Source organism: Chenopodium album, chromosome 2, assembly GCF_948465745.1.
Source record: "Chenopodium album chromosome 2, dcCheAlbu1.1, whole genome shotgun sequence".
Classification (NCBI taxonomy): domain Eukaryota; kingdom Viridiplantae; phylum Streptophyta; class Magnoliopsida; order Caryophyllales; family Amaranthaceae; genus Chenopodium; species Chenopodium album.
The window spans coordinates 2,854,988-2,877,722 of record NC_137835.1 but is presented as its reverse complement, the minus strand read 5'-3'; the positions used below and the strand labels follow the sequence as shown (position 1 = coordinate 2,877,722).

At 30.0% G+C, this 22,735-nt stretch overlaps 1 protein-coding gene across 1 annotated transcript; it reads right to left on the bottom strand.

The window, feature by feature from the left end:
• Nucleotides 1-12,561: 12,561 nt before the first annotated feature.
• On the bottom strand, nucleotides 12,562-14,999 carry LOC145579642 (uncharacterized). The gene has a single exon (XM_081636879.1). The coding sequence runs from the start codon at nucleotides 14,645-14,647 to the stop codon at nucleotides 13,148-13,150; it is 1,500 nt and encodes a 499-aa protein (XP_081493005.1). The 5' UTR covers nucleotides 14,648-14,999; the 3' UTR covers nucleotides 12,562-13,147.
• Between the last annotated feature and the right edge of the window lie 7,736 nt (nucleotides 15,000-22,735).

Genomic DNA, 22,735 nt, shown 5'->3' with positions numbered 1-22,735 from the left:
GTATGGGATTACCCCACGATACAAGTAACCCATACAAGTAACACCCTACAAGTAACCCCAGAATACAAGTAATCCTAAAATACAAGTAACCGTGCCGCACCATGTGGCTTGCCACACTGAAAAACTTCTGATAATAATAATAATAATAATAATAATAATAATAATAATAATAATAATAATAATAATAATAATAATAATAATAATAATAATAATAATAATAATAATAATAATAATAATAATAATAATAATAATAATAATAACAACGGAGGAAGTATATATTAGCTTATTTAATCCGTTTTATTTCAATAATTACCGCTAATTATTTAATTTTGTTATAAATTTCAACCAAAAAAAATATCAAAGTTAATAATGTTTGACTAATGTAAGTAATATTAAAGGAAAAAGTTGCTTTGCTCTGCTCTGCTCTGCTGAAATCTGCTTTGCTTTGCTCTGCTTTGCTGAAATCTGCTCTGCTCTGCTCTGCTCTGCTCTGCTTCAATCTGCTCTGCTCTGCCCTGCTCTGCTCTACTTAAAATTAATACTTAATATTAAATTATTATAATAATAATTAATATTTAATAATAATAAATAATTAATATTTAATATTTAATAATAATAATAATTAATATTTTATAATAATAATAATAAATAAATAATATTTAATAAATAATTAATATTTAACTATAATAATAATTAATACTTAATAATAATAATAATAATAACAATAATTAATTATTGATATTTAATAAAAAAATAAAAAAAATAATAAATAATTATTAATATTTAATAATAATAATAATAATAATAAATTATTAATAATTAATAATAATAATAATAATAATAACAATAATAATTAATATTTAATAATAATAATAATAGTAATAATAATAGTAATTATACTAACAGTAATAATAATAATAATATTTGTAACTAATAATATTAATTATAATAGCAATAATTGATTTTTATAATAGCAATTAATATTAAGATAATGACTAATATTTAAAGATAATACTAATTATTAATTTTTAATAATAATAATTAAATAATATTTAATAATAATTATAATTAATATAATAATAATTAATATTTAACTTTAAAAATTTAATGAATATAATAATAATGCGATAATATTAGTAGTAGTAGTAGTAGTAGTAGTAGTAGTAGTAGTAATAATAATAATAATAATAATAATAATAAATATTTAATAATAATAATAATAATAGTAGTAGTAGTAATAATAATAATAATAGTAGTAGTAATAATAATAATAATAATAATAATAATAATAATAATAATAATAATAATAATAATAATAATAATAATAATAATAATAATAATAATAATAAAATCTGCTCTGCTCTGCTCGGCTCGGCTGAAATCTGCTCTGCTCTGCTCTGCTCTGCTTTGCTGTGCTCTACTGAAATCTGCTCTGCTCTGCCCAGAAGCTCAAAAGAACAGGGAGATGCAAAATGTTATGATAGAGATGCAAAATGTTGACTTTTTATTATTCATAAATCTTCTTTTGATTGTTTTTATCGCTAACACTTAGGGCCTGGTCTAATTTAATGCACCGAGCTGAACTAAACTGATTGAAGTTGAAATGAATATTTTATGAGATAAGGAAAATAGGAACTGAATTGAGCTAAACTGAACTAAACTAAAATTAAGCTGAAAAGAACATACCCTTATTAACAAATGTTAATATGTTAAATGAATATAGATTTATCAAATGTACATAGACTATATGTCAACTTTCAATACTCGTAGTTTTAACAAATTTATAATCAGAATATTAGTGATTAAAAATGCACATTAACTGAATCTGAAAAGGAGGGTGTAACTGTAACAATTAATCTGAAACGAAGAGAGAGTACACGATGATGGGAATGGATTGTATTTAGAGACACCAACCTACACAAGTAGTATAGTAGTACCACAGGAAGAAAATTTTAGGACACCTTTGAAAACAACATTTCAGTAATTTCCCGTTTTATTTTTGTTTCCTTTTACACTAATATTAAATGCCGTCATTAATTAGGCCTATATATAATGCTAATGTACATATAACACACATGATGCAAAAATTCCAACCCTACAGAAAAAATAAACCCCTGCCTATAACCAAGTACACCTACCTTTATAGAGTGGGGACTGTCCTTAACTTTTAGGAGTTATTCATGTTGATTTATGAGGTAATTATGTTTTTTGTAATTTCTAACCAACTAGTTTATTTTTGGCTTATAGTATTAGTTTGGTTATTCGTACAACTGTTAGTTTCTAACAGCCGATAACTATAATCGCAGAGTTTTGATTACTTTACATACTACGAGTATTGTGGATAGAATAATATAATGGATGCAAAACCAATGCATACCCGTACCATTGCATACAACTATACGAGCCATTGCATTACGTGATTAGATTTACCACGTGTCGTAATATCATTGAAACATTTGATCATATATCGAGACACATAATATTGAATTTTATTTATTTTACAACGGTGTATAGGAAAAATATACAGTAAGAGAAAGGAAATGGGAGAATGGGCCGTCCTGAAAGCTTAATTGATAGTTTGATGAATACTAGGGTTTAATTTGGTGCCTTTTGAGTTAAGGTTAATAATATTTTAAATTTAGTTAAAGTAATGGATTTTAAAGGGTTTAAATTAAAGTAGGGGCATCTAAACGAAATCTCACATACTTAATTATACAGTGGAAAATCAAAGTGGAGGAGTTTCATGAAAGAGTTGATATCGATATTGATTTATTATTGATGAAATGATATAATGAAATCTTACTAAGGAATTACAGAGTGTTTTTTTTTTTTTTTTTTTAAATAAAAAATTACGGAGTATATTTTAATTTATGAGATGTAAGGGTTTTGGTGAAATCTTGAAAATTAATGTGCTTTATGAATTACTAGTATGAAACAATTGAAGTATAATTTGATTAGAATATATGAAATGTATAAGACAAATAAGAGGATGAAAATAAGAAATATAAAACATTTAATAATCAGAACAAAAAATATATATCGTGATTATATTAAATCATAAAGTCCCAACTTAATAAGTACATTTAGGGAAACATACTAACTGTCCTATTACAATAAATGATAAGTATCTGCAGCAATAAAAATAAATAATGGAAAGCAATGTAACGGTTTATGTAAAGAGTATCTGATTGGTGCGATTATGAATGACTGTATTCATCCCTTGTAAGAAAGTTGGTGAGCAGTCTGAACACACTGACCTAATATGATGACCCAGCTTGTATTCATGGTTAATGAAACAATGTATTCACACGATTTGCCTTAGAATTTCTCAACTCACTGCCTTCTTACTTATTAGCTTGCATTGATTCATCACCTGGCACACATATATGTATATTTACATACTCAACTCTGTTCGGCGTGTTCTACACATTATATGTAAGTCAGAAAGGACAATGATATAGAATTAACAGAGTTATATAACAACTTTATCACCACCGATGCACCAATGGAAATAATTAATTATCATAACCCTTTTAAATTTTGAGCTGCGGCTAGTTTCTTATTTGTTTTTTTTGCATGCACCAAGTTAATTCTTATCGATCACTATTAACAAATGAACACTAAATGTTAAACATGTAAGATAAAGTACATACATGCCTAACACATGTAAGGTAAATGTTATGTACATGAATTGAAGGTGTCTCGAGTATAAGGGTATATGTTGTACGTGCATTCATTACTCTGAACCAAATCCTGAGATAGAATTATTCATGGGTCCATACATTGTACAAATAACTTCCCTTGTTGAATTATCTCTCCCAAATTACCACTCGGAGTACAATCCAATTTGTGAACTATAGTAAACACATACATATATTCGTGTTGTCCAAAATCAATTGTCACATACATAACTAATTCATCAAATTACATTATTAATGCGACAAATAACTTCAAGTAGTAAGTAGAGTTATTGTGTATTGGTTAGTTCTCCGCGTGGGAGCCTATATACCACCCATAAGCCGAGGCTCATCACAAAGCCCTATATGAAAGTACGAACTAATGTGAGTTCAATTTCATTGAACCAAACTAGCTAGGTCTAGAAACATTAGCAACACCTAATTCATGCATCGATCCAAAGGGTAAAGGTTTGGTCATTGAATAATACTTTCATCCATTTGGTTTTATAATTTGCTTATCCAAGAAGCTAAGGACCTGAAAGTATGTTGTGATGAGAAAGTGGTCCATAACATGAGTTTAAAGTGTATACGCTTATGATCAAGTACTATTATTGGTACGTGGACTCATACAAATGCACTAAATTAGCTAGCTTCGACACCATATAATATAAATTTATATATTGAATAACTTGAAAGCCAAATGTATACAAACAAAAACAACTACATTTTGTACTTGTTTTTGCCAGAGAGAATGAGAGGGATAACACTGCTACACACAAGCTCAGCTCCAATAAGTGTACTAACTTGTTGACATTTCACTATATGTAAGTATGTTAAGCAAGTAGAGTCTTAATTATATAAGAGCTTAGACAACCAAAAATATATAAAGTGACGAATAGTAACTACTAAGTACTCTAACTATATTGTTTTTTTATTACTATATTACAAGTATATTGCTTGCTTTTAGACATGGGAAATACATGCACAAAGTAATAATACTGATAACACTTTCAAGACTTACTTTAAAACAACTGTAATTAATTAATGATCTGATAAAATATAATTTCACGACCTACTAAAGCAGGATCTATCGCATGCATGAATAACACGGTGTATCGTTACATAGGTAATAAGTATGCTATATGCATAATGGCATAAGAAGGCTGTTAGCTAGCTATTGCAAAGGACTGATCAATTGAGAAGGGGACCTCTATAGAATCGTGAAGGAGGAAGTCTGCCTGATAAACTTACAAGACATGCTGAGTCATAAATGAGTATGAGAAGAGTTAAAAACCTAGGGTGGGCAAAAAATGTGTGTCACTAGTTATATGCACATATACAAGTTTGTTGTCTCAAGTATGTAAGGTTATATAGCTTTCTAATCTCTTGGTACTACGGGACGAGGATATGATGCTATCACGATCTAGCCAAACTAATACGATAGCTATGTTTCCATTGGTACTAATAGCTTAAGTTGAAGGGAATTAGAGAGTAAAGTTTATAAAAATTTAAGGAGTATATGAATAAATGAAATTAATAGTAAAAAAAATTAGAAAAAGTATACATTAAAGTACGCTTCAAAAAACATTGTAGTTAGTTCCTATTTTCTTTTAGAAGTTGTTAGTTAGTGTGTTAATGCTATACGATTCAACCCTAGACCTTAGGTTGTTTATCTAAAATTTCAATTTGGTAATATGGTACTTGTCTATATAGTATATATCTATAACAATTTGGTAAGTTATCTAGGTACTTGTTTATCTAATTCTTTAACATATAATTAAAGTTATATATATATATATATATATATATATATATATATATATATATATATATATATATATATATATATATATATTCTTTTGAGTGAGGGATAGGTCAAGTGGTTAGAGTTTCTCTCCCGATTTCAGAAGATCCTGAGATCGGTTCTCACCTTGCCCTTTATGGCTCTCTAAGCACCAAAGAAAGTACTTGTAAACCACGATAGGTCAAGTGGTTAGAGTATTTTTTTTTTCTACATCTAATTTTATTAAGATGTTTTAAGTTACTTTGTTCTCCTAATACAATTGTATAATTCATTGAGAACAAAGGAAGTAATCAAACAAGCTTTATTTATCATTAGGGAGAAAATCAAAATTCAACTTCTAGAAACTTTCAATGGCAAAATTCAAATCAACAATTATTAGATCCACAAATAAACAGCCTAAAAGGGCTCTAAATAAAGTTAAGCACAATTACCAGAATTATTTCACTTTAAAGAGTTATTTGGTATGATTATTATTGATGACCATCTATCTAATCTAGAATTAAGGTTGGACCAAATAAAAAGCAGTAATAACTAATTAATTAATTATAATAATGGTTGATATGCTTAACTAAAGCTACTAGAATTCATCTTTTCACAAGAGTAGTGCCTATAACCTATACCCTATATTCCTATATTAGCTAAGTGAGGGGCAAAAAGATGGGGCCATATATCATACCATATCTATTACTATCAAATATGGAGTCAGATGCCTAATTATACTTAGGTTATATGGCCTACATATATATTATATAGGAAATTTTGTGAAAAACTACCTATTATAATCCAGAATTTGCGAGAAACTACCTATTAAAAAAAATGTTGTAATTGACTACCTAATTTTTTAAAAATGTTGTAATTTACTACCTTTACGCCGGATTATGAAGGAGTTTGACCAAAATTCTCCGGTGTTGACTTGGTAACGTGACACTTGGTGAAAGAAAAGGGTCATTAAGTGTCACGTGATGGTCACGTGACCAAGTCAACACCGGAGAACTTTGGTCAAACTCCTTCATAATCCGGCGTAAGGTAGTAAATTACAACATTTTTCGAAAATTAGGTAGTCAATTACAACATTTTTTTTAATAGGTAGTTTCTCGCAAATTCTGGACTATAATAGGTAGTTTTTCACAAAATTTCCTATTATATATACTCTAGCTTAGGTTATATGCATGGCCTACATATATATACAATAGCTTAGGTTTATATGCATATTTCATGATCATGCAATAGCATATAATAGGAGTACCAATATTATTATTGTAGTAGAGTATGTATATTAAATTACTATATTATATAGTATTGGAAAAAATATATAGGGACATTAAGTGAAATGCATGCATGTAATTTGTGCGTAAAAAGTAGGGATTGTTGTGTGTAAAAATGGTTTGGTGCAGGTGGGTTGTCTGTCCTTGTAAAGCATGACAGAATTGCGACAACCTTACTAGCTTTGCTTCCATTAACTCCTTTTACTACGTACACTTACAAGTTTTATCTTTATTTTATTATTCTAGCTTGTCAATCTCAACTATAGAATTGCTCATCCAATTCCTGTTTAATGTTGCAGTTACTTAACTGTCTTGCAACAGTACACTTCCCACTTCCCAGCCGTCATATTATGTCCAGGTTCAACTCATTAGAGCCTTAAGCCGTAAAGGTATGGAATGGAATTCTTATTGGGGATCGGATTGGACCCGGAAAAGAAATTTGATCTCAAGTTTTGATACCGTCTTTTAAAAGTGTTGGACTAAATTAGTTGACTTCGACGACAATTGTATAAGTATAATGTGGGGGCGAACATATATTACACTTAAACCCTAATATAAGGGTCTAATCATTTCAGCTTAATTTCAGTTCACTTCAGCTCCAATAATCAATTTAGTTCAATTCAGTTCAGTTCAGCTCCTAATTTCCTTCTCTTATAAAATATTCATTTCAGCTCTATTCAGTTCAGCTCAGTTCTAACCAATTCAATTCCGTTCAGTTCAGCCCAATTCAGTAAATGTGAACAGACCCTAATTAATAAAGAAATAATACATGGGGTGCGATAAAAAAATTTAAGTAATAAGTAAATATTGAATTTATACTCTATTTATTTCTTTATGTGCTTCCTAACATGATGATTTTTTATCTCTAAAAAAATTCCAAGTAAGATGATAAAAAAAAAAAAAAGTAATAAAAATATTTAATTATCTGTCTTTTATTGCATGTCACACAAACATACACATAATAATACATATATTCTCTCAACTTTTGTCCCTTTTTTCTCATGCTTTTTCATGATACCAAGACAATCATAGAATTCAATTTGTGATTTGCACAAGCTAAAAAGCTAGTTAGAATCTAATTTACAGTTCACACAATGAATAATTATAAAAGTCATATATGGTTGCCAATGAAACCAAAGTGCTCTACTAGTTACAGTAATTTAATCATCATATGAAATTAAACTATATACATACAGTATTGGAAACATCACTTAAATTTGTAGGTCTATGTGAGTAGTTAGGTCAATAGCTATAATCTTATTGGAAACATCACTTAAATTTGTAGGTCTATATAAGGAAATTTTTTTAACAGTATGGCCGGTAGTTGGGTAAACCATATGTTGAATTAGGTTCCATATTTTACTCTCTCCTATACTATTATAAATATATACCTCTGCCCTAATCTTTGTGCCATATATAAATTTAAAAAGGTTGCGTTAATATATCGGATTATTATATCCGATGATACCGAAGTGTACCTACCTCTACGTATATCCACATATAACATACATTTCTCATATGAGTGCAATCGTAATAACATAATTGTTTCATTTTATTTTGAATATCGCAACTTTTTTTTTACTGAGCATGCAAATATAACGGACTTAAACTTTGTCGTGATTTTAGTAAATGGAAAAAGTAAATTGGGTCCATAGCTAAAATTGAGTTACATATTCTACAACCCTTTTTAAAATAAAAGTTTATAATGTACTTCTCGATTAATCATCACTTCATATTTGAGATAAGTGGTCCAAAATACTGGTTTCTTGAATTTGGACATTTCACCGTATAAATATATGTCAAGTCACAGTTGGTAAAAGAGTAAAAATTACTACTGATTTTCAAAAAGGGTCCTAAAATATTTACCATGTGGTGTAGTGATTATTGGATTTTCTGGATGGATTGGTAATTTTGGAGCGATTTTGAATATTCTTTATGAATTATTTTACAAACTCTATGCTTAAATATGTGAATAATGTGATCATTAATAAATAGATAATAGGTTTGAAAAAGCTCTTCTTATCTATTATGCTTTATAGGGTAGTATAATAGCATTTAGGGATTCTTGGGAGGGGGGTTGCCCTCCTTTATTTGACTGATATATTCTCTTAGATTTGAATAACATTGTCTAACAAAAATTTTGAAATAAAGATATAAAAACCTAATCCTTTTGGTAATATAAAACGATTGTTAATAAGTTGTGTAACAAACTTCAAAGATATTGTTTTCAAAAAAAAAAAAAAAAAAACTTCAAAGATATAAGATTGTTAGGAATATAGGAAAATTATGCATTTGATTCATGCATGCTTTCTCTCAAAACAACTTTAGAAACATACATATATACTTACAACGAATCTTTAATTTTTCAATATAGGTTGCAACTTTCAAATTAAAAGAACGATTCAAATCATCAAATAAGATAAGAAATTAAATTATGAAATTATATTAAGATTTATCAATTTTTTTTATTATTGTGTTCCCGAAGACACTCAATAACATGACCCATAAATTCGAATTGATGTAAAACGAGCATAAAGAGAAACCTAATTGTTTAAATTAATATACTCACATATTTCATTTACATTATATATAAAAAAAAATCCCTAGCTTAGCTTAGTCTAACCAGAGTCCAGGGATATGTAACACTTTAATTACATACACATATCGTCAAAAACAAAGACAAACTTAGGCAAGAATCCCATAGGCATGCGCATGATTGCAACATTATCTCTAGGAAATACGTTAAATAATCATCCTCCTATTACATTACATATTATATGTATCATCACCAAACACAATATCTTGAGGAGCTGATGTATAGAATCATCTACGAGAATATTTTCATATATATGTTCCCTAGTCATGTACCATCAATGTGATCATTAAGAAACCCTAACAATAATTTGGTTCATTCTAAATGTATAATCACGTTAATTATTTAACACATAATAAAGAAATTCACTTTATTCCTACGATCCAATTGCTTATTCGATCTCTTAGTACTTTGTAATCTTTATACTCATAGACCCAACATTATTATTGCAGATTGAATAACCGACGTAGTATTTGATTTGAGTGTTAAATAAATAGACGGTCTAAACTGCAATAAATAGTTTATATATACCACCAATCACGTACTAGACTCAAATGACAGTGAGGGATAGCTCAAGTGGTTAGAGCAACCTTCCCGATTCTAGGAGAATATGGGATGATTCTCACCCCGCCCTTGTGGCTCTCTAAACACCAAAAAAAAAAACGTACTAAACTCAAATCACTACCAACAAAAATCGAAACTACTAACTGGTAAGGAATATAGATTAGGACAATATATATCATCTATCCTTTTGGTCACCTTATACAATTATCTTGAAGAACTAAGAATATAATTCAACCTCGAGATAAAAGAAGCCTAGATTTTGTCTCCTTACCTTTTGGAAAAGAATTTAGCTCTAATAAACTCTTAAACCATGAGACACCAACTTGAAGGTCTCAATGTTCATTTTGTACACTATATAAAAAAAACTTAATTAACCATTAAAAAACCAGCTATATATCCTATTTAAGCTAATGTAGCAAGAACAAAGCAGCAGCAACAACTCTATAACTTCATATATGCACATGTCTCTGATATATATACTTCGTATATATCTTCAGATTCACCCTATACCTTTAATATATGGCATTTAAATGGTCTAAAAACCTAATAATTTGACTGTTATAATCTAAATGTACAAATTAGATAAGAACTAAAAGAATGTCGTAAACAACAATAATTTTATTTCTATAATATGAATTTCACAAGCTAGCTAGTAGGGCAAGACACACACATTTAACCATCAACACTGTAGCCAACTCTGACCAGTGCAATTTTTAAAGAAAGGGGCCAAAATAAGCATATATATTCTAATTCTAACTTTCCTTATATTTTTATTGGTTTGTTCAAAGATACAGTTAGAAAAGCTAGCTATACATACATGATACATGATACATGATACTAAGATGCTTGTTGACATGCATGAAATCGAACTTATAATGCAAATTTTCCTCATTCATGTAGAAAACTATCAATTGCTCTAGAGTGGCACCGTTTCCTGTTCTTCATATTGCGTTTCCTACTATACATTCACGATATAGATGGATTTCTAAGTAATACACAGATCTAACACTTGTATTCTAGAATTGTAGTAGATAGATGAAACTACCTAATTGTTGATGTAAGTAAAGAAAAAAGATATCATCACTAATGGATTGGAAGCAAGCCCTTTTTGGAAGTTGATCTGATCAAACAATTTTTAAAGGACAATGATAGTGATGAGCTATCATCAAATTTGCATAAGCTAGCTAGCAAATAAACTTCAAACTCGTTCATGAATAGACATTAGCTAGTATGTATGTCCAATTGTCGACTCACCTATTTTGTACGAAGTATATGATAAAAATTCCATCCACAAACATATTGAAGTATCAAAGATATGATAATACACATATACTTGAATTGAACTATTGAAGTAAAATTAGAAATTTCCTTAACATAAGATTTAGTTGTACTCTCAATTATCATCTAGCAAACATTCATGATATATTTATACAACTTAAAATCAAGGATGTACTTCAGTACTTTATATTATATATTTTCTTGTGTACTAAACTCAGCTCTTTAGCTATTTATGAGCCTCAAAAACTTCTGGTTCACCCGTTTATCTTATCTCCATATACGTTATAGTAACAAATACATATCAATGTATATGTATCAATGTAGAGGCTAAATCTAAAACGAATAATGATATTTCAAATTATCATAAATAAAGTGTAACATGAAAATTAAGGTCTTCTTAATTATAGTTTTTCACATGACACACTATACTAGAAGCATTCAATAATACAATTACTAAAGTGAATGCATTGAAGTTAATAATAATGCATTAAGTATCATATAGATCGAGTTGTAAAGGAATTAGAAGCAGAAACTTTAGGGCTAGCTCTAATTAGCCTAGCTAGACTAAGTATATCTTAAGAGGTAGGCCGATATATAAGAAAAAACATATGTACTACTCATAGTACCAATTCTTAGATCGATCATACACACATGTATGGATGCTCATCGCACACATACTACACACTTTTTTTTTCCCCATACCGTGCATGTTCATTCAATGCAAGACATTAAGAACACATTATCATGCAATCAAAAATTACTGAGAAATGTTATTTTTATATATATGTTTTTACTGTTATACTATTAATAACAAAAATATAGAGTATATAACTAGTTCAAGAAAAAAAATGCATTTAACTGATGAGAAAGACAGTACCTTATAATAGGATCTGAAACTGTAAATTGATAGAGGAAATTAGTTGTTTCAGCACCTGCAGGCATGCCGAATTCAGCAGCTAGCACTCTAGCAGCGACGAACATGAACAAAAACGAACAGCCTCTACAAATTTTGTCATAATATAGTGTAATACAAGCACACAATATTACCAAAGAATTACATATCATATAGTGTAATACAAAGACACAATATATAAATATATAAATAATTCTCCTATAAGATGGGGAGGTAGACATTGTACCTTAAAATTACACAACTTTGTAAGCTTATTATTCTTAAGTCAGAAAGTTCGTTAAGAATTAAATAGCAGAAACACAGCTGCAGAAAAAGAAAGTAGGAGAGAGAAACAATCCAAGGAGACAGAATAAGAAAAAGACTGAATACTGCAGTTATTGAAATTTGGAAACTTTGATCAATTGGATGTACATCTAATACACCAGCATGCCAAATTATTATAACTTTGATCATGATTGAGTAATTAATAAAAAAAAAAAAAATTGTATCATTCATATAATTATATAAGTCAAATGCAGTAATATAATATATAGATATATATTGATATATAATTAAGATGTAATTTACATGAATTAAAGAAATTATGATGACTAATATGATAGTAGGACTGAGAGAAGTAGTACTACTGATCTTGGGCGCTTTCGACTCGTCGTCTTTGATCAATGTTGCTTGAATTTGTTTCCTTTGTGAATGTGGCGCGGTACGCAGAGTAACGTTGGTGTATGATGGTTGAGACTTGAGAGGGATCCATGTTTTTTTTTAGGATGGTTAATGGGTATTTTAGACCTACTATATCTAGTCTTCCTCTATTACAGCAATTGATACATTTGAGGGGATAAACTAATTATATTAATAAGCTGCAATTTTTTGAATAATGAGCTTATTATATAATAATAATAATGATCTTACTTAATTACCTCTTGTTTTTTTTGACTAATTAAAAAAAAAAATGAACCCTTTTGTTCTCTCTGCATCTTTGTTTCTGATGTAGTCTAAACATTTGAGCTAGATGTTAAAAAAAAATATAAAAATTGGTTTTGAAAGGATTTTGATTCATATGTCCAAATCTAAAGACATGGATGATGATGATGTGGATGACTTGCCTTTGACAGGAGATGCGCCGGCGCCGCTGTAGAATGACCTTAGTTGCAAGGGAAGAAGGTGGTGGTGTTGTTGTTGACTAGGCGAGGAGGAGAAGGAAGAAGATGACGACGAAGAAGGAGGGCCCATTGAAATAGCAGTAGTAGTAGTATTATGCTGTTGTTGGTCATGTTGTTGTTGTTGTTGTTGAAGAAGATAATGATGATGAGGCGAAGGGTGGTTGGGGGTGGACGAGGATGCCAAAGAGGAAGACAAGATGTCAAAATCATGAGTTTGATGGGAGATGGGGCAGTCCATATTCACGCCAAATAGCCTGAGCCTCTTAGCTGCAGCTTTGCCTTGGACCACCGGCACCGACTCGTATACCATGGGCTCAACCCCACCTTCCTCCCTCTGCACCTGCATCACTGATCCTCCTCCACCCTGCTGCTCAAACTGATGCTGATCTTCAATATTTTGTGGTATCGACGATGTTGATGATGTTGATGCTCCGAATGTTGGTGTTATTGACGATGAAGATCTAAGAAATATCAACGATCCTGTTACTGGATACTGCGGAGGGTTGACTACATTCCCAAACCCAAATCCGTAACCACCAACACCACCACCACTAGTACTACTCGTGTTATTACCCCTTCGAAACGGATGTGATTGTGAAGAAGGTATCACATTCATTAGACTCATGTTAGATAAATGATGAGTAGTACTACTACTACCCTGGTGGTCCCAAACTACACCCCCTCCCCCTCCCCCGCCTTGCGGAGGATAAGGGTAAGGCTGAGAATAAGGATGAGGATGAGGATGCGGATGAGATCTCAACACAAAAGTCGGACTAGCACCAGCCCAAGCAGCCGCGGCAGCAGCAGGAACAACATTCCGGTGGTGGTGGTGATGATACTGCGAAATCGATTGCGGATTATTAAACTGGTGATGATGAGGTAGCAAAGTAGAAGCATCAGGCCTTCTCCTCCAATCAATAAACAACTTATCTTTACCAATCTCACCAACACCCCTTTGAAAGGAAACAACATCACCAGCATCCAACTTTTTCTCTTTGACAAACCGACTCCACCCCTTGGTCATCACATAACTTTGACTACTATTCCAATACGAATACCGAAACCGCCACGGCTTCCCCGTGCGATCCTCAAAATTCAGCAGCAACCCTTTCTCGTTGTTAGATGAATCCAACGGAAAGTACTTTTCTGCGTGTTGCTTCGGTATTACTAACCGATTTAATTTCCCAACATCACTTGGAGTCACCACTTTATCAAACATATGCTCCCTCTCTATTACTACTACCGATTTGTTCCCCTCTTCCTCATCAACCACCTCTATCTTGGTTGTCGATGCTGCTCCCGTTGATGCTAAATTATTATTCGTGGACGACGACGACATCCACTCTATCTCTCGATGCACCAAACCTTTGTAAGAAGACGGACTATACTCCATTTTTTTTTCTATTGGTAATAATCCTTTTCCCTCTTTCAAACAAACTCAATCAACTCTACGAAAATAAAATAAATGTAAAGGGTAATAACAAGAAACCATTTTAAAGAGAGATGAGTGATGACTAAAAACTATATGGCTAGTTAGGGTTTAAAGATATTTTTGTCTACCTACCTTCTGCTATAAACAACATTTTCTTTTGTATTTTCCAAACTTTCATTAAAACAGATGAGCAGTAGTATAAGAATTCAGAACTATTAATTAGTTCAATCCCAATTTCTAGCTATCTACCTAGCTAGGTAATTAATTTGATTTAATATATATATTTTTTTAAACATAATTAAATTTAATCAAAAAAAAATTAAAACTTTAAAAAAATGGGGAGTCCTGGAAGGTTCTTTTGAAGGAAGAAAGAAGAGGTAGAATAAAATTAGGAAATAAATATATTTAATAAAAAAAAAATGTGATGGAAAAATGAAGGTAATTAAATTAAATTACAGTATAAAAAAAAAAGGTGAATAAAATGAGAAGGAGAAAGAGAGGGGAGACTTTATACTAGAGTGGGGGACCCCCATCAAGTATCTGGTTGGGCTCATGTGACCACGTCTCTCTCATTCGTTTGGGTGCTATTTACAAAGATTTTATTAGGCCCATTAGCCAGCTGTTTTCTTTTTCATTATTTTTTTTTTTTGAAAAATTATCTCATTGTTTATAATTATTGTATAATACTAATAATAATACAGTGAGGAGTACTTTAATTTGTACTGTATTTAGGAGTACGTTTATTTTAACAATACATGACACGAGCCTCTTGTATTATTCTATTCTCATTTCTCAGCCGTCCAAATAAGATACTCCTTTGTAGGGATTTTTAAATATACGAAATATATTTTTAATGCTCTATACAAATAAAATACTCTCTTTATGTACTCCGTATCACTAAAAACATTAGGGGTGGCAATTAAGATCAAGGACTGAGTTTGGTCAATTTCAGGTTGTTTTTTTTTTTTTTAAATTAAAAAAAAAACAAAATTAAGTGTAAGTTTTAATATAATACTTTTTATTTATATAAGATATGATGATTAAATAGGTAAAGTCAAACTAAATTCCATTTGCATTGGCTTATAAATTCATTTCAGGCTCAGTACATACTTCAATCTTAATCTGGTTAAAATAAAATAATCTTTTTAGATTCAATTTAATTTATATTTTCATAAATCATTAATTTTTAATAAGTTAATCTAGTTAAAATAAAGTAATCTTGTTTTGTTTTAAAAAAAAAGTAATCTTGTTAATTAGATGCATTATTAGACAATAATACTTCGTACAATTTATAGAATGCAAATGAGCTGAGAAATAAAAAAGGGAAAAAGTATATATTTTTATAAATATCTTAGCAGTGTGGTATTCATAATGTAACATATATTTGCTAGATAGTTGTATGTTTATTGAATATTTAAATTCTGACAGCGTGTTAGTTAGTTTTTAATTCAAACTTACTATACTAATGACTGTGATTAATAAGATAGTTGTACTAATCTAATGTAGTACAAGTTTATAATTTCGATAATGTTTGTAGTTTAGCGTAGGATGAATAAAGTATACTTGTTTCCAGTTTATGCAACATGGGTGATTAGAACATAGTAAACAAATTTGTTTCCACCACTTTGATTTTGGACTTTTTCTCTTATTATATGTATATTTTTAAAACTCAAAAAATAAAATACATGAAAAAAATGACATATACTTCGTACTTGGAAGTTGGGATTCTTTTTCTTTAGGTCCTACTAGTAATTAAAAAAATGAAAACGTATTCATGGATTTATAAGATAAATTAAATTAAACATTTGAAATTAAATAAAATATAAATAATTATAATGGAATATGCATTATGCATGCTCTCACCAACTAAGGGGATTAGACTTTGACTTCATTCCCATTAATTTCGTACGGACCACTCTATTTTTGCTACATGAGGCAATTGAGGGGGCCATTACAGTTTTAAGTGTCCCAACTTTAAGTTTTCCTAATTTATTGTAAATTTATAAAGTGGAAAACAACAAAAATGATGTTAGTCGTTTCAAGAGCTAACATTAAGAAGGGAAAAGTAAGCAAAAACTGAGAATAGTAAGTAATATTTCCAATCTTTACTAATTGTAACATTTTAGCTTTTGCATTATTTATAAATTATATTTCAATGGATTATTATAACTTTCAAATATATATATATATACGAATATATTTTTAAGAAAATGTTAATATGGCAAAGATTATTAGATCAATAGTCCTAATGAATAAACTTTATATACGTAGTAATATCTTCAAAATATCAACCGTTTCATACTCCCACTATTTATTCTTGTCGTTCCTATTTAATTCAAGTTTACACTTGGATTGAGACTATTAAAAGTAGAGGGAGATTAGAACTTGTGACCTCAAGGACATATGGTGAGTTCTCCGCCAACTTCAATTATTTTTTTTTATTTTTGAAATAGTTGTATTTAATCATATATTTGTATTGAGGTTTTTTTACAAGAAAGTCAGAGCTTAAGGAGAAGTACTTTGAAAAATCCAGCACCTAACATAAGTTAAGTCAATCCAACTTTATAAGTCAAACAAAATTCCATTATATTATATTTGAAATAAAATATACTCCGTATAAAGGATTTCAATACTAACAACATAAACAAATGAAGAGATCGATATATATCAAATTATGAAATTTTTTCTATGGAGGCGGATGCACGATACTCCGTGCATCCGTTTTCTCTTTAAAAACGCGGAATGAACATTCCGTTGTTCAGTAAAGAACATACATTTGTTTTGTAAAGAACATATATCTTTTTCATAAAGAACATCACATATAACTGTATTGTAATGAACATATAGTTGTTTTATAAAGAACATATACCTATTTTGTAAAAAAAAACATCCAACTTCATGTTCTTTATATATATCTAAAGAACATCCATAATATTAATTAAAAAGATGATAATTAGAGGTGATTAACTTCGGCCCGACCCAGCCCAGCCCGATCCAGCCCGAAAATAGGGCGGGTTTAGACAAAAATGCATTTTTACTTAAAAAAAAAATCCAAACTCGGCCCAAAAAAAAGTCGAAAATCCAAATTAGAGTTGTATTGTAATGAACATATAGTTGTTTTATAAAGAACATATACCTATTTTGTAAAAAAAACATCCAACTTCACGTTCTTTATATATATCTAAAGAACATCCGTAATATTAATTAAAAACATGATAATTAGAGGTGATCAACTTTGGCCCGACCCGACCCGATCCGATCCAACCCGAAAATAGGGTGGGTTTAGACAAGCCTAAAAATGCATTTTTAGTTTAAAAAATCCGAACTCGGCCCAAAAAAAAGTCGAAAAGCCCCCTACATTTTCCGGGTTTTTTGGACACGAGATATTATGTTATAGCCCAGCTCGACCCAAATTAATTATCACCTTTAATGATAATATAATGTAATGAACATTATTTTTATTCAACCACCATAATCTAAAGACAAAATTCAAAGAACATTTCAAAATAAACAATTAACATATGTCACAAATAAAAGTACATTATTCTGACAATCAAAGAACATGAAGATAAAGAACATTATTTAACTGCACGTTATGTTCTTTACAATTTTATAACATGTTCTTTGTACTTTAACGAAATATTCTTTACATTTCTATACAATTTTCTTTACAATTCTATAATATGTTCTTTTCACTTAATTAAACTAAATGTTCTTTATATTTCTATATATGCAATGTTCTTTCCGCTTTTTTTTTGAAGAGATGGACCATGTGGATCGTGCATCCGCCTGCCTGAACCATGCATTGATCAAATTACATATACAAGTACCAAATTACATATATTCCGTACAAGTATACAAGCTAAAACAATACGGTACAACAAAAAGAAAACAGATGATGAAAATTAAAATTAAAATTCCTTGCGCTCTCTTTCTGACGGACCGTCCATGAGAATGGTACTGGTAGTAAAATTGGTTACGCTCCGTTGCTCGCTAGTTCCTCTTCCAACTACGGCTCATTTATTGCTAGTCACAGTAAACACAGCCGAAATTTAAGAATAAAATGGAGGGAAACAGTATATTAAAGAAACTAAAGTCTCTATGATAGATGCTTTAAAGTTTTGAGACATTTTTAACTATGTACTATAATTGTGGAATGTTTCTAGACTACATTAAAATTCAACAAACTACTACTATAACTTGTACCAACCTCACTATTATACATACATACATACATATTACATTCATAAATACATTAGATACATACATATACATTTTTCCATCGTATTAGTTACTCTTATATGGAGATATATAGAATAATGGTAATGATACATGTAGTCATAATACATTAGGGTTATTATGTTTTTGAGAGTGGAAGATAGCTCAAGTGGTTAGAGCTTTCCTCCAAGTTTTAAGAGATCTTGGGATCGATTAGAATGATTTACAAAGTCATGTCTCGATCAATATAATTAATAAGTATTTGATTTTGCAAGTATTCCTTTTTTCGCTCTTTATTTATTTGCAACCCTATTGCTTGGTTTTCAGATGAATGATATATACGAAGTATATAGTTTCAATTGATTCTATTAAATATTTTGAATTAATTGTCTAGATTAAACGACACTAAATCTTTAGATGTTGAAAATGGTGTATCAAGTGTCATAGGTGACTCGTATGAGCGCATACCATGCACTAAACACTCTTACACCCCGAGATTACAGTTGTCGACAGGCTAGGCTGTGGAATCGCCAGGGCCCCTAGTAAAATAGTGGCAGAACTTTACGGTTTCGTCAGTTCGACTGATTGTGTTGTGAGACAAACTAACCGTAAATCATATATATAGTTCATCTCAAATAAGTTAGAACATTCGTAGAAGGAATAATATTTATATATCAAGTAAAAATCTCACTATATTATGAGTTATGAGGGTATTAAACTATCTAAAATTGAAAAATTGACAAAAAATAATAGAAGTGATCATGAATTAGGTCGCCAGACTAGCTTTTAGTGCTTAAAAGGCCTAATATATATAATCGTACATGTAGCTTAAGTGATTCATATATCAATTTTCTTTGATAATTACTTAAATTACATGGGATTGCTTTTATTTATATCTCTAGACTATATATCATTTGATAGTACAAGTAGAGGTTAACATGTAGAATCTCAACATAAATGTCAAATTAAGTGTCACTATTACCCATGTAATATATGTACCTATCAATTGTTTACCACATGCCGGGTCGCAATTGAAGTGTTCCACAGCCAGACCAACTAGCTTTTTATATATGACTTGGTCAAGCATACATCCACATTTCCTTTTTTTCAAGTCTTTACTTAAACGAGTGATTGAGATTTGGGTAAATTATTGTAAAGTTAACTAATGGGCGTTGGAAACGAATCATGAAAGCTAGGGCAAGCTTGAGTATTGCTTTTGATATTTTCTATTTGAGTTCATATCTTTTGTGTAAGCTCTAAGGTCGTTTTGACTCTAAGTTAGAGTTAAAACATACTTCGTATATTGTTACTTCTTTGTCGTTGTTACTTTTGATAGAAGAGGTAATGGTCTAGACGTAAACTTTAATCAGTAAACTTTGAGGTTGGCAAGGTATGGGTTGTGTAAGTCCACATACATGTGAAGTCAACAACCCTTTTTGGCGAGTTGTGCATGGAAAAAAAAAAAAGTCAAGTTGTGTTAGACTTGTATCGTGTTGATTTTAAGTAGGTTCAATATACCATATGGTTTAAGTGTCGAGATGATGAATCATGCATACTAGGTATTGAACTTGATTCTAATAAGCAATTAAAGTCTTATTGTACTCTATTGAGGGTCAACTTCTAACACGCTAGTTCTCTTTAACAATAAAGACTTAAAATTAAAAAATAAATAAAATAAATAAATAAATAATAATAATAATGATAATAATAATAATAATAATAATAATTATTATTATTATTATTATTATTATTATTATTATTATTATTATTTTGGTCATATATACTCATTTCATTTTATTCTATTTTTGGATGCCATACTCATTTAACATCCCCTAAATATATCTATCTATGCTACTTGTTAGTTGTTAGTGCCAACAATGAAAAATTACATTTTCTCAAACAAATAAGAGCCAAAAAATTGAAGTAACTAACAAGTAAATGATGTCAATCTTATGTTCTTCCTTTGAATAAACCCCTCATGTTCATTTTCTAATGTTATATTATCATATCCTCGTGTCCAATTACATCCTTTTCACATTAGCTAGTTTAATAAAGATTAATGAGTATAAAAATTTATAAATTAGTGTAGTCATTTATTTAAGTATCAACTTTTAGCCTAACCTTTTCCAATAACAAGACATGACTTTGATTATTGGTCCTAACAAAACTTAAGACATCGCGTTCGTCATGCCTCATGTTACGGCTGACGTCCATGTTTTATTGAACTAATCTATCATAGGAATCTCTACCTTTAATCATGTTATTAACAAATATTTAGTCATATTTTTTTTTATGAAATATAGTATTAGCAAGTATTATATTTTTATATTTCTAATTAATTGTCTTTTTCTTCCCGGCAGCGAAGAAGCATGTTAATTGTTTAAGTCTTGTTTTTGTTTTTCTTTTTGGACTTGCAACAATCAAGTTACTCATGTTCTCCCCAAAACCTCAATTAGAGATTAATTTCTCTTTTTTTTTACTACTCCATAAACGAGACATCTAACATATAGTTTGTTTGTGCCCTCATATAATAATATCTTTATTCTAGACCTTCAATCGAAGTATCGAACACATCTTATACTTCTACTACCTCTGGTTCTTATTACTCGCAACAAATGAATATTTTATGTCTCACAAATAATACCCCTTTGTTGCAAGTAATAAGAACCAGAGGTAGTATATGAAATCCTGAATTGAGGTGACGAGTTTATATGGGCTATGTGTTTTAGGATTATGTATTGGGCCACCAAAGCCTAAGGTTATATAGTAATTGCCTTTTGATGTATTTTGTATTGGATAGATGTACTTTGTTATGGATATTTGTCCAATGATTTGAACTATGATTGATCTAATAATCTAATGTAATATGAGAGTGAGGAATAATTCAGGTGGTCAAAACTTTCTTCTCAATTTCAAGCAATCTTAGGATCGACTCTCATTATTTGCCCAACGAATTTTGTGAATTATGGTTTAATGATTTTTTTTTTTTTATTGAGAGAAAATAACAAAAGGAGTAGCCCGTAAGATGTAGGATTTGACTACTGAAATAGACACCATTAGAAATACCCTATACTCGTACCAGGAAAGTTTTGTAGAATTGGTGTTGAGTTCCCACCACATACGTATGCTTGGAAGTAGGGAGATTCCCTTACCCCCTACTCTAAAATGGTGACCTATAAGAGATCCTAGTTCAATAAGATCCTTTAAACTTCGACCAAATCATCTAATCTATATCTATATCTATATCTATCTATATCTATATCTATACTTAATATTTAAAAACACAAACCACACATTACTCATATGCCACATGTCACCACAAATCACTCATATGCCACATGTCACCTTCTTTATCAAAAAAAAAAAAAAATTCATGTCTTTATGCGTTCTGTAATTTGCAAATTTAATTAAGGAAATTAAATGTTTCAACTACACCAAAATAAAGTCGTAGTCTTTTCATATCCTAAACTTAAAATAAAGTAATAGTAAAAAAAAAAAATTGAGTTAATTAGTCCACATTATATAAACATAGAAAGTACAATAAAATAATGCTGACTCATACAACAAATAAGCAACACATTACAAGGAAAATACCCTAAGTAATAACCCGTGTATGAAATGGATCAGAAGGCTAGTTATTATATCTAAATAAGTTCATCACCAAACACCCTCGCTATATTTTTGGAATGAAGAAAGTATTGTGAAAGTTTTACTTGTATGGACGATACAAAAACAATGGACCAAAAAAGGAGTCATAAAAAATCCAAAGGCATAAAAAACCGAAGAGAGCCCAGCCCAGCCCAGCCCATCTAGCTTCCAGCTTGCGAAAGG